The sequence below is a fragment of the Lissotriton helveticus genome, chromosome 5_1 (genome assembly GCF_964261635.1).
Source record: "Lissotriton helveticus chromosome 5_1, aLisHel1.1, whole genome shotgun sequence".
NCBI classification, from domain to species: domain Eukaryota; kingdom Metazoa; phylum Chordata; class Amphibia; order Caudata; family Salamandridae; genus Lissotriton; species Lissotriton helveticus.
The window spans coordinates 1092945377-1092962891 of NC_136065.1; the positions used below are offsets into that span (position 1 = coordinate 1092945377).

A 17515-nucleotide genomic window follows, 5' to 3' on the forward strand; every position below is an offset into this window, starting at 1 on the left:
TATGTAACACGGACTTGCACAGGAACGCCGCGCTATCAGTAAAACGCCAAACGCTGCTATTCATCGCGTTTATACTCTCAGAAGATTTCATGCAATCATGTAGCAGTATTAATTATGCCTGCCAATGGTTATTTTGCATATTGCCAAATTAAATGACACAGATATGCAATTCGGCGCTAAACTAGAAAGCCCTCTCGGCTAATCTTGCTGAGCATTCAGCCTCACAAGTATTCTTTGTAGACGACGTTCGCCACGCTGCACAAGTGTTCATGCATGGATTCTGTGCTCATGCACACGTCGTACTGTCATACAAAAATAATTGCACTACATACACCCCACGGTGTTCACCAGTTTTTTACGGCGTCGTGTGGACCTCCCTCTGCACTGAGGCGTATGGTTAACACAAAATGGACCCCGTAACCGCCATTCTACACTGAGGTATAGGCCTCGCATGACAGGCGTCCTACTCCTAGACTCTCGCTCACACATCATTGTCCCCGCCTCTTCACTACTGTAACACACTGGTCACCCTTTCACCACCCCCTCACCTTCATCTACCTCTTCCCTTCTACCCATTCCCGCGGCGCTCCATCTACCCCCTTACTCCATCTCTTCGCCTTCCTCCCTTATATGCGCTCACCTCTTGCACCCTGTCCAACCCTCGTCTGTGACAACAACACATATTAAACCTGTAACCTGCTTTTCCACCACATAGTACCTTGTGTACTGTGCAAACCTAGTGAAAATCTCACCAGTCGCGGCCGGCATGACGGGCAGGTGGGCAGGAAAGGGGTGGAATTTGCAGCATGCCAGTCAGTCGAGAGATTCCCCCAGCTGCCTAAATAGGAATGAAATGTTAATTAGCTAAGTGAGGTAGGAATACTGATGACGTTAAAAATAGAATTAAAGTGGAGCAGCAGAGGTACAACGCCATTATCACCATTTTGTTATTCGTCATGGTAGTCGAGCTACCCCATACCCAGCCCAGTGGCCGGCAAGCAGTCGGTGCGCAGGTGACAGGTCGCAAGAGTTACTGGGGAGGCCGCCTCTCAGGCCGGGTTTAGTCTTAAGTGCGCACTGCGCAGACAAAACAAATTCTGTGTGTCTAATCTATTCGTCGTATTCTAAATAGATTAGACACACAGATTTTGTTTTGTCTGCATGCGCACTTAATACTTACTGCCTCCGACTCCGAGCCGAGGCCTGAGGCAGGCTTAATACGCGCCACCCCAGTCGCCAAACAATTGCGGCCACCCAACACAATCAGATGATGCAAGTGCCACCAACCCCAGGCATACGCCCCCCTTGCTGTACACACAGACACTGTGTGTCATACTGTGTAACTAAAAAAAAACTTACACTGTACTTGTTGTCTTAGTGTACTGTGTACAAACAGCGGCGAGCCAGGCACGAGGTGAGCAGCAGTACTACACACGACGACTGGACTGGACACTGTCTCGTGACTCGTCTCGTGACTCGTGGCACAGGCACTAGAGCACCGGGCGTGGTGACGTACCGCTACCTAGTACCAACAACATTAGAGGAAATGGCCAATCCACTGCATGGCTTCGCATACGCCATGGTGTGATTGGCCATGCAGTGCGGCATGAGCAGCCACCACCACACCCACACGCAGGGGCACCATCTGCAGTCAGCGCAGTGACTCCAGCCAATCCTGGCGCAGCATTAGCAGCGCTTCTGCTCCAGGATTGGCTAAGAGCAGGGTGATTCCTGCCCATAATGAGACTAGGTGACCCGGGTCCCTGCCAGTCTCCGAGTTACAATTTAGGGAGGACAGAAGCAGTACTGCGTGTGCGCATGCGCAGGCCAGTACTAAAAATTACTGTCACTCACTGCCGCAGCCCCGCCCCCACAGACCTTACGCGGTGCGATGTCCCCGGTTCAGTCTGGCTTGTCCCGGCAGAGCTCTCTCCAGGCGAGTCACGAGTGCACTCTCAGTCAGAAATAAGTTTTAAAATTAAATTAGCATGTATGAGCAGCATGACGGTCGTCCACATGGCTAGTGGGGCAACACCCTAACGCCCCCAATGGACGCACCGCCACTGGCCAACACTCATTTACCAGTCCTCAAGTACTCAGGAAATGCAGCTCTCATCAGCGAAGGACAATGCCAAGTAGCTCTATCAGCCTTTTTGTAGCAGCAGAGCCTTTGCTTTTCCTTGCTGACTGATTGTCTCATCCAAATGCTGGCAAGAAAGTGCCCCAAATTCTCATTGGTGCACTCTGAGGATCAGTTTCATCAGGACTACCCTGAAAGGTAGGCTTATTGAGTGGTTACTCATTGAGTGATTTAATGATCACTTCATGATCATTTAGACAGCATCAGTCTACGTGTTCCAGTTTTTTTATGGTACTCTGCTACCCTATACCAAGCTTCAATGTGCTCCATGCAATCTTGACACCCAAGTCCAGCCTTCCCTGGTTCTAACCTTGTGATTGAAAGCAAATCCTCCTAGCATTTTGGTGGGATTTTGTTCCAACTCCCATGTCGATGGCAGGGTATTGCTTGGGGTACAGGCCAGCGGAACTCTTCATCTGTGACTTGTGGGACCAATCAACTTTGTTCCTTAACATAAACACGTTGGAATTGAAGGCAGAATTTCTAATGTTGAATGATTTTCCTCTGCTGTTAAGTGCAAAGTGGTGGTGATCCATAAAGTGTGTTCTGCAGCCCTCTTCTTTGAGAAATTGGGACCTACGTTCGGCTGCTCAATAGTTTAGGAGTTTTGTAGGCTCAATGCTGGCCAAGCTGCTATAAAAGCTACCATTATCTGATGGACGACATCATGTATTACTGATTTCTACAACCTCTATGGAGACTGTTTCTGTCTGGTGTCCTGGATTGCACACTCAAGGCTAAATTGGTGGCCTTGTCATTCTACAGTCATGTATTTGTCACTGATATATACGTTTCTCAGTGAGGGCTACTACACAAATATTTTCCTGTAATTAGTTGACCGAGACTTTCAGACCAGGAAGTTCTGCTTAACCTGTTGGCCTAGACCTTAACTTTCAGAGGCTCATTCTCCTCCCTTTCTCCTTCTCAGTGCTGTGCAGTTTTCCCACAGAGTTAATTGAAGAAGGCAAGACCTAAAAGGAGGATAAAGAATGCTAATCTTTCCCAATTAGTACTTGCACAAACTCCTCGTCAGTCAGTCAAAAAACTGTTTAAAAGAGAGACTGGTAGATGGAGTGTATACGTGCAAAGAAGGTGAGGGAGGACCATGTTACTTCAAAGGTCTGTAATAACAGATATTTGAGCATTTTCCAGTTAGATTGCTAGTTGATAATAGGAAACAGCCTATGAAAGAAGAGTAAGAGTCACCATAAAAATAAACGTTATCCTTATTACTATTGAAAAATCTTACTGATATTTGTTCCCACTGTGAAGTTTAGCAGATAGGGAGGGGTCTGTTAAGGCATCAGCACAGAAAGGAATATATCAAGATGCAAGGCTATTGGAGGAATGTTATTTTTGGAGTTATGCTGGTTTCATTTGGTCATCTAGTATGTTATGTTCTATCAGCATATACGAAAAATTGTGGGGTGTGAAGTCAATGATGGATAGGTCGAGGTGCAGAGAACTTAATAATTTTACAATATGAGCTTACGGATTTTGTTAGTTAATATATGTGGGCTCGACGATGAGCATAAGAGAAATAAGGTATCGACTTGGTTGAAAACTCTTCGGCTAGATTTTCTGTGTATTCAAGAAAAGCACGTAGAAGGATGTAGAGCACACATTATAGAACAATTTGGGTAAAATCTTTTGGCACACACAACACAGGGATCCCAAACTCGAGGGTGGCAATTCTCCCTCGGAGAAATGATGTTAGGGTTTATAGAAAATCAGTGGATCAATGGGGACGCTGGGCTATGATTGAATGTCTGGTATATAACCAGAAGTTTACACTCTGTACAGTGTATGGCTCAACACGTGATGATCCAGAGCTGCTAGAATACTTACATTCTATTATAGCAATCTAGCCCGCTCCTATAATTATGTGTGGGAATTTTAACGTAAACCGACTAGGGGCACAATGGGGAGCGTCAAGAAGGAATTATTCAGGGAAGAAAAAGAAGGTGGGGTTTGCCCTCTCTAACCTAGTTTGTAATAACGGCCTGATAGATGTGTGGGCTCACCTGAACCCTCTGAAGTAGGTAGTACCTTCTTTTCTGCTCCCCATAAGGCTATTTCTCGATTAGATCATATTTTTGTGTCCAATGAGCTTAACCACTTCCATGCTAATGACAAGGTCAGCTCGTCATGCAGTTTACTGGAGCTGTGTTTATGACGAGTTGACCTGGTCATGAACAATGGGAATTCATGAAGTTTAGCACCCAGCGGGAATTGCCTTAGCAGGCAAGGTGTTATACTAACCTAGGTATTGAGAAGCACCCACGCATTTTGTCTGATCACAACCCTCTACTTTTGACTGTTAATTTTATGAGGATGGAGAAAAAGAATATTGTCTGGACGTTTGAACGAAGGTTGTTGTTTTATCCTGATTATGTTACATATATGAAGAGATGGATTAAAGAATTTTGGGATTTTAATCGGGGGAGCACTAGTTTGGGAACAGTCTGGGATGCTTTTAAGGTGGGGTGAGAGGGGAGGCACTAAGTTATAGTTTGCGTCGTCAAAAGAAGGAGCGACTGAGGGAGCAAGAGGTGAGAGAGGAATTAAACAAGCTGGATGAAGTGCTGGCCAGGGTTATTGGTGCAGGGGAAGAGGTGGATGGGATATTAATGCAGTTGGCCCTGAAAAACTCTGAGGCAATAGATAATTTCGCTAAAAAGGCTGCTAAGACATATCTGTCTAAAAGACAGCATTGTTATGAATTTAATGAGCGGGTTGGGCATACCTTGGCTGTAAGAGCCAGGCAAAAAACATCTGCTGGGGAGATCTCCGAAATTTATGATGCTGGAAGGAAAGTTATTACAGATGCTTTTGAAATATGGGAAACGTTTAGGCTCTTCTATCAGCAGCTATATGCTGCAGGTTCAGCAATAGCGCCAGCCAGGGTTGGTGAGTACCTGGATAAGGTACCTATTAAGAAAGTAGATTGTATAGATAGGGAGGAACTCGAGAGGGCTTTCACTCAGGATGAGATTATGGGGGCCCTGCAGGAACTTCCCTCTGGGAAAGCTGCTGGCCCAGACCAGATTCCTTTAGATTGTTATAAGATCTTTAAAGATTCTATTGAAACAGATTTCGTAGAGGTAATGATGTTGGCTCAAAAGGGCAGATCTGCTCCTGAATCCTGGGCGAGTGCCGACATTGTTGTTTTTTTGAAAAAGGACAAACCAGCCAGAGAACCGGGGTCATATCGCCCGATCACCCTCATGAATAGTGACGTTAAAATCTTTTCTAAAATACCGGCCACCCGACTAAATGGCATCTTACGGAAGACCATACACCCGACCCAGCACAGGTTTATCATGGGACGTGGTACAGCCCAGCATATACGCCGGGTGATCGCCCTTTTTGACGTGATGGAGATCTCAGGAGACCCTGTGGCTGTCTTGTTGCTAGATGCTGAAAAGACATTCGATAGGGTCTCCTGGGATTTCCTCTAGGGAGCATTGAGATGGTTTGGGTTGGGGGAGGGCTTTATTAAATCTGTTCAAGTGCTATATATTGCCCCCATAGCCCGGCTAAAAATGTATGGTAACTATACTCTGTCTTTTAATATACAGAGGGGGACACAGTAGGGTTGCCCTTCCTCCCCGCTGTTATTTGCTATTTATATGGATCCTCTCTTACGGTTACTTGAGGCTAATAATCAAATCTGCCCAGTCGTGAGTCAGGGGCACGAAACCAAAGTCCTCGCCTATGCTAATGACGTGGCTATCACCACCACCACCACTCCACATATGGGGTTGGAATCGGTCAAGTCAATTGCTGAGGAGTATGGCATATTTTCAGGGTATGCACTTAATAGCTCTAAGAGCCAAGTAATAAAGAACCGATGGGCGAGATGTGAGGATGTTCGTGTGGTTGACTCTGCAGTATATCTTGGTATTCGGATCACCGCTGACTTAGAAAAATTGGTTGATTAAAATATTGAACCGGTGATTAGGAAAGCAAGAGGGGATTTTGATAGATTGAACAACCTTCATTTGTCTCTTGTTGGTAGATGTAATACCATTAAGATGTTGTTCTTACCTAAGATTTTGTATCTCTTTAGGGCAATCCCATTGGAGTTTCACACATCTTGGGTTTTTATTTTGGAGGGTTTGGTCAACCGATTTATTTGGGCACAGGGGAAAACTAAGCGGGCACTTCGATTCATGTCATTACCATGTGGGAAAGGGGGATTTTCAGTTCCTGATTTTCGAAGTTATTATTGTGCAGCTGCCCTACAATATATGGGGATACTGGTTGGATCATGCCAAAGGGATATGGTTGGGTAAGACCAAATTGATCTTCCGGATGTCTACAAACTATTGTTTGGCAAAAAAGCAGCGAACTGTTTTTTTTAGTTTACTGAGCCAAGCTATTATAAAATGACAAAATTTAAGACCTTGATCGATGCCTTTAAGATCGGGGGGGGATTAAAAAGGAAGATTGGATTAGGTAGATTTAACTTTTACACAGTTCTTTATATAAATCCCACACTTCCAGAAATTTTCTCAGATGCTATTATGGCAGATTGGGCTGGCAAGGGGATTCGAAAGGTTGGGGACTTGATTAATAATGTAGGTTTTCGCCAATTTAGTGACCTACAGTTGGAGTTCGGGTTAGAAAGAGCCAATTTTTTAAAATATTTACAACTGCGTAGCTTTTTTAGTAAGAAAATCGGTGGGGTGAGCGGATTTTGCAGTAGTGTAATTGTTGATACTGCTAGAGGTCGGACTAAGGGGGCCATAAAGGTGATATACGGGGAATTAATACGTTTAAAATTGGATGACCTGCCTAAACATGAGACTAAATGGGCAGAGAGGGTGGGTGCTGCTCCTAATGCAGTTTTGAAATCCCTGGAATTAGCTCAATCGGTTCTATGTTCTGCCGGCCTCCAGGCCCAACATTTCAGAACGTTTTGTTCGAGGCATATGAGCTGCAGATTGCACACTGTGCATAGATCGCCACCTAGTGTTGGGACCGGATGTTTGCATTTTGTTGTTGTCCTAAAAAGTTCTTTGGAAGTCACGAGATAGGTGACTCCTCCTTAGGACCACATTGCGCATAGGCATCGGCTCCATCCCCAGATTGGTTTTTTTCCGCCATCGGGCTCTGATGTGTTTCCTGCGCTCCGGTTTGGAACCGAATTTCCTTCGGCGCGGAGTCCTCACCCAGTTCGACGGTATTGTTTCGATCGCGATCCACAACGCGATTCTCTACCAACTTCGAAGTCTTCGATTCCGGTCGTCGACGAAGGCCTTCGGGCCTACCTAGGCCTCACTTTCTGGCTCATGGAAAGGACGCCATTCAAGAAGTGTCCTCAATGTGGGTCGAAGTTTCCCCACACCGACCTACTGAGATGTGCAACCTGTGCCTTTCACCGGAGCACAAGGCCAAAGACTGTTCGGCGTGTGCCTCATTCCGCTCCAAGATGACCATTCGGGACCGGCGAGCTCGAAGAACTATGGCTCGCTCGTCAGCTTCGATTCCCGACGACATCTTCGAAGAGGGCGCCGACGTGCCAGAACACCAGCACGCCGAGGAGAGTATCGGATCCTCAGATGCCGAAGACTCCGACGTCGAGGAAGTCACTCCAGCTCAACAGGTCGTAAGTAAGATCGTCGACTCCACCCCTTCCTCGACACAATCAAAAAAAGGCTTCGGTCACACCCTCACCTTCGGGCTCAGGTGCACACCGAGAGACTGCTTCCAATGCCCCGCCTTCGGGCCCGGTAAAGAAGCCCATAAAGCCTTCAGGCGGCTCGGGCTTGAGCCAGTCTATTTCCGGTGCCGACCCAGTACCGACACCGAAGAAAAAGCCATTTTCCTCTTCCACGTCGACCGTTGCTTCGACACCCAAGCACATGGCGGCAAAGACTGGCAGCTGTTCATCGATGCCGAAACCGCACTCGGAGGTGAGTAAAAAACTCAACCAAAGCTCCAGATTCATATGCATCTGAGCCGAAAAAACTCTCTGAATCGAAAAAACATGTTCCTGTAAAAGACACTTTGAAAGGGCACAATCCTAAGCCAGCTACCAACTCGGTGCCTAAAAAACCTACGGAGCCGAAAATTTCAACACCAAAGGATCTACCCTGCTCACAGGAGCTTTTTATACCGGATCCACAGTATGCATCTGTTCTTGGCATGTAGAGCTGCAGAGTTGCACACGCCCACCCGCCTCCCCCGCTACCCTTGTCTGTTGCAGTATTATCTTAATTAGATACAAATTACATGGGCATCCTTCCTTTTCTTGCAAAGCTCCATCATTTCCCTAATGGCGAAAAACAATCTGGGGATGGAGCCGATGCCCATGTGTAATGTGGTCCTAAGGAGAAGTCAACTATCTCGTAACTTCCAAAGAACTTTTTAGGACAACAACAAACTGCAAACATCCAAGCCCAACACTAGGTGGCGATCTATGCACAGTGTGCAACTCTGCAGCTCTACATGCCAAGAACAGATGCATACTGGTAAGTAGCATTTTCCTTTCCTTATATTATACCCAGGCAAGAATAGCGCAGTGGGGCGGAGCATCTGGGACTACTTGCCCCAGATGTGGTGGGCTGGATGCAGATCTGGTTCACATGTTTGCTTCCTGCCCTCGCTTACAGGGACTCTTGGAGTCGATCACTGAATATCTTGATCGCTTTCTCGGGGAGAAGTTTATACTAACGCCAGAATTAATTCTGTTAGGAATAAGCAGCATGAATCAAATAGGGACTGCTTATCGTTTTCTTTTTGTATCCATGGCTAAGGATCAACATTGCCTCTGCCTGGTTAGACCCTTTCCCCCCAACATTTCAGCAATGGCTGGCTCGACTTCTTTCCATATTTATGCTCAAGAAAGCGATATATGAAAGGAACAGCAAGAAAGCGAAGAAGCTGGGGCAGCATGCCTGGGCACCCCTTATAAGGTGGAAGGCATAATTCTAAGTAAGAGAAACAGGAGAGAGATAAACCTGGCTGAAACTGTTCAAACGTTACATGGAAACTGGACATGGATATCGTTGAATTTTCTTATTATTTTTTATCTCCCTTCTTTTCCTTTTATTTCTCTACAACTGTCATAAGTATATAACTCTCTGTTTATCTAAGCTTCGGCTGATGAATGTATGAATTTATTTGATTTAGCATATTGTATTTGCTCCTACTGTTTTCTTTGATTTAAGCCTGCGTATTCGATGCTTTGTTGAGATGATTTGTGCTGATGCCTTGGGAGGAAATATTGAAAAATGTTAATAAATAAGTTTTTAAAAAAAATAAAAATTAAGAGAACATAGTTTATTCCAGGAGTAATAATGTTTGGTTACATTCATTGATCCCTGGTGAGTTACATGCTCTGTCAGGACCTAAATTACCTCCTCTTTCACCATTATTGCCAAAGCAACACTTGCAGGTGATTATTGGTAGGTTATTTTAGGGAGATGCGATTACAGTCGTTGAAATGATACAGAAATATAACATTAACTGGCATAAGCCTCTTAGAGGTTACCATCCCAGATTTTTCAGATCTCTGAATTCCCTAGCTGGCTGTTGTATAGATTTGAAAGAAACACATTAGTTATAGATTCCTTACCTTAGAATTACCCCCCTGGCGTTAGACTGGATCCGGAAAGTTTTTTCGTCAGCAGTACCTCTGCGCGTCGAAAGGTGGCGTCAGTCAGCTCCGCGTCAGTCATCGGCGTCGTGGTTGCTGGGATGACATTGCGGCAGCTACTTAGACACCGCCCTCGCGCGCTGACGTCAGTTCTTTCTTTTTCTGCGCCAGACAGCGCAGATTCGGGAAGAGCGGTACCTCAGTCAAGTTTTTCTCGACTTTTGTCGACTTCTTGTTTCAAGTCTCTGACTCCGAACAGGTGCCAAGGGATACCCAGTTTCGAGGTCTGCGGTTTTTGTAACCGACTGATGTCAGTGACTGATACGCACCGCATGTGCCTCTTTTGCCTGGAGCGCGAACACGACCCCGAGTTGTGCTCAGACTGTCGGTCGATGGCTCCGAAGGCTTTGTGGGAGCGGTCCCGAAAGCAGCTCAAACGGCGACAGCCGGCTCTGCGCCATTCGAGGTCCCGGTCGAGAGGGAGGTCGAGGGACCGGTCGCGGAGCCACCATCATTCCGTTTCGAAATCATCGAAGTCTTCGCATTCGGGGTCGGGTAAGTCGAAGCATAAGAAGTAGTCGAAGAAGCATCGCCCCTCTTCGACTCCTCCTAGTCGATCGGCCAATCTGACGAGGCACGCGGGTGGTGCCCGGAGCCCGATGATTCGACTCCGGGCTTCCCTCCCTTTCCGGTACCCTTTTATTTTTTAAATCTATCTTGAAGACTGATATTATTATATAGTATCACTTTACTATTTTTATGTGGTATTTTTAAGGAGCTCCCACCAACAAATATTTGTGTTCTATCCAAAGGTTCAGGCAAGAGCGAAAAGTAGAATTCAAATGAGTGCCTGAGTAGATGGTTTTAAGCTCATATTTTATTTTTTGGCTCTTCACTAAAGATTTTTATGGTCTAGGTGGATGTTGAAGTGATGTTCTACGTAACTAGTAGTTTTTGTTTTTTTTAGATTTCAGATTAAATAGTATTTTCTTTTGCATTGGTTTTGGGATTGTCACAACTATTAACAAGTAATAATTTGTTGGAAATTGCATTGAAGACTGAAAAGTGTTCACCGTCATGTGAAGGAGATGGTATTTACAAAGTATTTGGGAGGTATTTAGATTGCTCTTTCCTTAAAAAGTCAGGGGGATTAGTTTGTTAACAAAGATTGCACTGACTTCTTTACATAATTTATAAGTATTTGTGAGAGACTTGTATCTCTTGGACAAACTACTTGATAAGTCCTTTGATAATTGCGATGACCTCTTCCAAGAAGATCTGAAAAGATAGGCTATGCTTCATATGTTTGAGTGTTAAAATTATCAGGCTTCACTGGGACGCAGGTACAACCACACAGTAATGTATTGTAGTATTTATTACCAAGTTCAATCCAGTTACCTAGAAGTTAACTAAAACTGAAAGCAGTACAAAACAATAAAGGGGTTTCGAATCGAAAATCTTGTATATTTGTCCCCAAATCAAAGCTTCATTTGAGATGGCAGCTTATCAACCTGAAATATTCAGTAGAAAGAATTAGAATTTTCTTGTAAAGGCTAGTCACAGACTGAATCTTGTCTTGGCGCAAACAAAACATAGACTGTGGATTTAATGCATATTGAGTCTTACTAAGAGGGAAAAGACTTTTGTCATTTGTTTAATTTTCTCACTGTCCCCCAATATGCACCGCTCGGACCAGTGGAAAGGTGGAGAACCAAGCAATCCAGTTTTTTTTTTTTACAAATTCCATTAATTCGAGAGCAGGTCAGCCTCATGTTATGAGGAAGGTGGTGTCCTGTATCAACGCTTTAGATAAACGCAAGTTCTGTCCTCAACTTGCAATAAAATGACTTGCATGAGGCTAGTTCAAACCCGTCTCAGCATTGCAGCTTTGGTCCCAGACTAATATAGAGAAGCAGCATCCACCCCTCCGTCAAATTAGTGTATAAACACTAAATTGCCCCCACCTCCTCTATAAAGTTTAATTGATGTTCTCTAATCGTACCGTGGCTGTAATTTTGTGTCAAAGATGTTGCTGTTTTTCAGAACTGTTCCTAAGGTTAGCTCAATATTCCAAGTGTGAGTTTACAATATGGGGTAACAACATCCTTAAGATGAATGAAGCTGTTAGTGTTTTAATGTTGTGGTGAGCGTTTCTGACCAGCAGATTTAACTGACTTTCAAAATTCCACTGGTAACATGGATATCGTGTCTTTTAGTATGTCAATTCAGTATGCCAACCATTGCTTCTTCTTGCTTCTCTAGCAAAAGAAAAAAACAAAGAAGGATAAGGAAGTTGAGAAGCAACAAGCAGAGAAGGAGTTGTCGAAAATTGAGTCCACACTTATGGATCCCACGCGCCAACCACAGACCGCTGATGATTTTGACCGCTTGGTCCTGAGCTCTCCCAACAGCTCCATCCTCTGGTTGCAGTACATGGCGTTTCACCTTCATGCCACTGAGATTGAAAAGGCTAGAGCTGTAGCAGAAAGAGCTCTCAAAACAATATCTTTCAGGTATTCTTTGATTTGATGCTCTTGTGGAAAGAATTGATTTTCAAAGGAAATTGTTATCTTTAGTTAACATTGGTTAAAAGCCAAGCAGGTGGGATAGTTGAGGATGTCGTAGAAAAGACTGTTATCAACAACCAAGAACTATTGTTTTTCTTCCTTTTTGTACTGTGACGTGGAGGAGGAAGCCTGATTGTTCTGCACTCGAGAGTTGTTTGTTTTTCCTCTAACGACTTGCGGTAGAAAAGTGGCACATTTGAATAGCTTGCATAAAGTAGTGCAGTACGGATGTATAGACACCCTTCTCAAATGGGTTGGTCCCATGACAAAAAAATCTCTCCCTCGTCTTATGTAATCCTCTCCACCAGACTTGTTTTACAATTTCCAGGGTCTATTGAAAGTTCACCAGAGAGCATTGCGTTTTGATAGAGGCAGCTCCTCAAAGCCTGGCGACCTAGGGCCCATTAAGGCTACGCTGCATCCGCATTAAAGGCGCACACCAACCCCGGACTAATACTGCCTGCATCTGTAAACCTGCTAACATAACATAACATTTGATTTCATTTGAGGTCCTATATGCTCTGCCGTGGCGATTGTGCCAGCTTGTCATCCTCTGCTTGGCATTTGCCTACTCGAGCCTGTGGTCACCAGTGATTTGTGTGCTTTCTTTTCCCTCATTAGGATTTGTGGGACTTGGTCCTGGAGTGGTCTGGTATTTTTTTAATAGTAGTTTCCCTCAAAAAATCAGCATGCACTAGTAATGGCTCAAAATTAGTTGCCTGTTGATTTTACCTCCCCGTTGATTTAATCTACTACTACATTCGAGATTTGTTCTCCATCTGCCCTTTGTTCAGTATTTAAACAGAACCTCTAAAAAAAGGTTGGATTGTCACTCTGCTTTTCCATTACAGAGTTACTTCTTCATCCACAAAAGAGCAACAAAATAAATTTTTCAGCAAACTAAAGGAAATTCTTCGTAGTTGTCATGATGCTCATGACATGAATGCATCTACAGGCTCTAAGTTCAGCGGTTGTATGTTTACTTGCCATCCTTGTTTTCTCTGTCAGGGAGGAGCAGGAGAAGCTGAATGTGTGGGTGGCCTTCCTGAACCTGGAGAACCTGTATGGAACAGAAGAGACGCTCATGAAGGTCTTCGATCGGGCTGTCCAGTACAATGAGCCACTTAAAGTTTTCATGCAGCTTGGCGATATCTACAGTAATGCGGAGAAATTCAAGGTGACCAATATTAACGTTTTAATTGGGGTTAGGAGCTCATTTCATAGAGATCTAGTACAGTATTTGAGCACAACAGCATACCTTTGCTTATCTCTCTTCGGACTTGGACCTTGTCAGCCAAAAGAAGGCGGAGTCTGTATTAAAGTGTGGTTTCCACTTTCGAATCGGTTACTACCATTGTCCTTTGAGCAATGGTTGACTTTTGTAGGGCAAGACTCAAGTGTGTGTGTGTGTGTGTGTGCATGCAGTTTAAAGACTTTGAACTCCTTTTGTGTATTGGAATAACCTTGTGGCATGAATTGATTATTAAAAGAAGTATGGAAGAGTCAGTAATTCTATATGTGCTTTTTACAGACTACGGTGCAAAGCCTTGTTCACACAATAATTAATTGAGAGATGATGCTTCAGCCCACAGGATTCGCCCAGGGCTTGGCAGAGCACTTAAAGTTTCATGTTTTGTGGATAAAGAATTAGATAGTAGAATGTTTGTTAAATATTATTCTCTATAGATATCCTTAGGCTCTACGTATGCCTTCCTTTTCTGGTGCTGATTCAGTGTTTGCAATTTTTTTTTATCCTGCACATGAAGGATGGAATGACTTTCTCCTTAGTGCAGGTACTAGCCTTACTCCATTTTCTGAAGTTTTCCCCTCCCTAGTGCTACTATACTGTGGCATGGTGCACTATCAGTACCTCAGCAGCATTAATTAGCTTGTGATTTTATGTCAGATCGGAAAGTCCAACCTTATTCACTTTCCTGCTACTCCCTGTTCTTTAAATGCTCAGGCAGTATTCACATCTTCTGTTGTCAAGAGTGGCTCATACCTCACCACATAGTGTGCAGATGATGCAGTTTTCCATGTTAAGTTAACTTTCCCGAGGCTGGATGGGGTAAACTGTCTAATGTACATACAAACATATAACAAAGTTAGTTTTATTTAAAAGGCTGCATCATATTGATTAAACACTAAAATATTTTACTTGTTTTGTGTCTAAGCAAGCGGATGACTTGTACAACGCCATGCTAAAGCGCTTCCGGAAAGAAAAGTCAGTTTGGCTGAAGTATGCTACATACCTCTTCAAACAGGGACAGAAGGATGAAGCACACAGACTGCTGCAGCGTGCCCTAAAATGCCTGCCAGATAAAGAGCGTATGTATCTATTGTATTTATCTCTTTTTTAAGGATTACACCAGCTGAAACACTAAGTATGTGTTATGGTATGAACCAAAGTCAACTAAATCTGTTGAGCTATGTCTTTGTCAAACCCTAACCTGAGTGATTTGTGTCACCACTCGTCTCTCACTGAGGTGCGTAAGGAGGTTTTGCAACGCTTGACTTTTTAACACCGTCTCATAATTGAACCAGACCCTATCTCTGTGTCAACTCCCATGGTGGTTATCTGCATCATACAATCAACAGGCTTCACTGGAAATCTCACTGCATAACATTAAAACTTTTTTCTCCAATTTATTGGTACTGGCATTAATAGTAGGCTTAGACCCGCAGGCTTCTCCAAAAGAGTAGCTTGTGAGCTACTGGTAGCTCTACAGCGACCTATAAGTAGCTCTCCTGTGTGCAGCCCAGCCAGTTAAATGAGCAGCTTTGCAAAATTAGTACATGTATGCCAAAATTGAAAAACATGTGTTTAAGACTAAAATGGCTGAAGTTTAGTGAAAAATATTTGAATTTCCAAAAATGTATTTAAAGCCGATATTTTGAAGAGAAGCCATTTTGCACTGGGGAGACACATTACAAATATCAACACAGTACCAAGGGCACTGCAGCTGTGGCTGTTATGCATGACCCATGCATAGACATTCCACAGTGACAGCCTTTTTTTACATTACTGCTGTAACCCTGCCTGATGCACTGAGGTGATGACTACTCACACGCTTTCATATAATTACCACAAATATAATCTTGCCCTGATGCCATCACTATTACAACACTAATAATATTAGTAGCCAGGGATGATTTTCATTGAACATAAGTAGCTCTTATTACAGAAAAGGTTGTAGACCATAGGAGCTTCCCTAATGAGTTACTCCTTTCAGCATTTTTAGCCACACGTAGCGTTCACCTTGATGTTGCCGGTTAATAATTTAACTTCTCAGACAACATGCAAGTATCATTTTAAAAGGTTCTCCTGTATAATGGCTCTTTTTTTGTAGAATATCTTGCGAGTTTGCTGAAAGTCTCATCCCTTAATTCTTTGTCTTCTCATTTAAGATGTGGATGTCATTTCAAAGTTTGCCCAACTGGAATTCCATTTAGGAGATGTGGAACGTGCTAAGTCCATTTTTGAGAGCACACTTAGTAACTATCCTAAACGGACTGACCTGTGGTCCGTGTACATTGATATGATGATCAAACATGGGCACCAAAAGGAAGTAAGGTACGTGGAAAATGTTTCCAGTAAATGGAGGTTGTAAAACGTCTGCCAGAAAGACAAGCAGCTGTGAGCTAGTTAGTTTCATAGTCTAATGTTTAACTGTTGCACCATGTACAAGATTTCTCAATTTGCTTGCTTAATGTAATTTATGTCTCACTGGGCCTAGCCAGCGAGGCAGAGATTACGTTAAGCAAGACATGAATATTAGGGGAAAGGTGATTTGTTATTATTGGTGTGGGTGAGCTTTTGCATTCTGTGGGCCCTTTGGGGTATTTGTGTGATGCCATTGTGTGCAGTTTTCCACCAACTTTTGTTGTCTAGGGAGTTAAGACCTAAAGGTTGAATTTGTAAAATTCTGGACCCTGGTAGGGCTATTTTCTGCTGCCTTCTATTTCTTACGAATTGAACGCTACAAGTGGCTTTGCGGAATTCCTTAACCACTCTTTACCTCTTCAGCACAAAGTTGGCAGGCATGCATGACTGGCATGCAGTCATGGCAGGCAGGCATGACTTTGACACGTCAACCGCGCACTCACCACACTAAAGCACAGTGGAGCTGTTTAAATAGTGTAGGACCTTTCCGCACATGCACCTCCAGCTCATGATCACAGGTGAACGAATTGTCGTTCAGAGTAGTGCTCTCTGTTCTCCTTCCTTCCAATTTTTGATCCTTTACATTCTTCTTATGAGGCTAACGGCTACGATTTTGTATCTATTTTTACGCTGGGCACAAGTGTTATACATGTATGGACATCTCTTAAGTCTGGAAGTAACTGGAACAAGGACTAGTTCAATAGTCAGTACTTCTAGTTATTTGTACTGTTCTTTACAGCTGCCAAAGCTTAAATAGACATTTTTCAGTTGAAAGTAAATGTTAATATCTGCATTTAATAACTTAATGTATGTATCTCTTATTTCCTAATAGGAACATTTTTGAGCGCGTCATTCATCTGAGTCTGGCAGCCAAGAGGATGAAATTCTTCTTCAAGCGATACCTGGATTATGAAAAGAAACATGGTAGCCCAGAAAGTGTGCAAGCTGTGAAGGAAAAAGCCCTGGAGTATGTGGAATCAAAGCGCTCCCTCAGTGAGAGCTAATACACAAATGATTTACCAAAAGACTAAAGTTCCTTACAGGAATATTCCAATCTGGTATCAGCAAGTGCTCTCAGGACTGTGGTCTTCTGCGTGCTGGGATTCCGGGGCCAAGCAGTTGACAAAGTGCAGCATTTTGTATATAATGTGTACAATAGATCTTTTAAAATGCTATCGATAGCTCAAATTGTTATATGTGCTCCAGCTATCCATGTACAGATAATATTTGAAATCTGTATTGTATTTTCAAGGTCGTGTGTTTTGTGATTAGTTTGCACATGCAATTTTATGCCCCATGATTAAATCTGGCGATGTCCAAGAAAACAGCGTTATTTCTGTATGGTGTAAAAGACAAATAGTTTATTGCATTTACTGTTAAATACAGCCACTTGCTATGGAAGCATAATGGAACATAGGGTGACTCTTATTCCAGAAAAGAACAGTTTCTGATTGACAATGGCATCAACAAAAGCACAGCTTAAGTTTCCTGCAAAAAACTGCAGCCTCCAAGATGGCACCTGGGTCCCCTGTCCCATC

At 43.6% G+C, this 17515-nt stretch overlaps 1 protein-coding gene across 3 annotated transcripts in view; it reads left to right on the plus strand.

Annotated features, from left to right (window-relative positions):
- PDCD11 (programmed cell death 11) overlaps nt 1–17302 on the plus strand; it is a 627216-nt gene extending 609914 nt beyond the window's left edge. For 2 of the 3 annotated variants that reach the window (XM_078643694.1, XM_078643695.1), the window contains exons 32-36: nt 12009–12259; nt 13322–13490; nt 14488–14641; nt 15722–15887; nt 16810–17302. In XM_078643694.1, the coding sequence (XP_078499820.1) occupies nt 12009–12259; nt 13322–13490; nt 14488–14641; nt 15722–15887; nt 16810–16981 (912 nt within the window). In that variant the 3' untranslated portion in view covers nt 16982–17302. The remainder of the gene's footprint in view (nt 1–12008; nt 12260–13321; nt 13491–14487; nt 14642–15721; nt 15888–16809) is intronic. The other variant, XM_078643696.1, reaches the window with a different exon arrangement.
- The last annotated feature ends 213 nt before the right edge of the window (nt 17303–17515 follow it).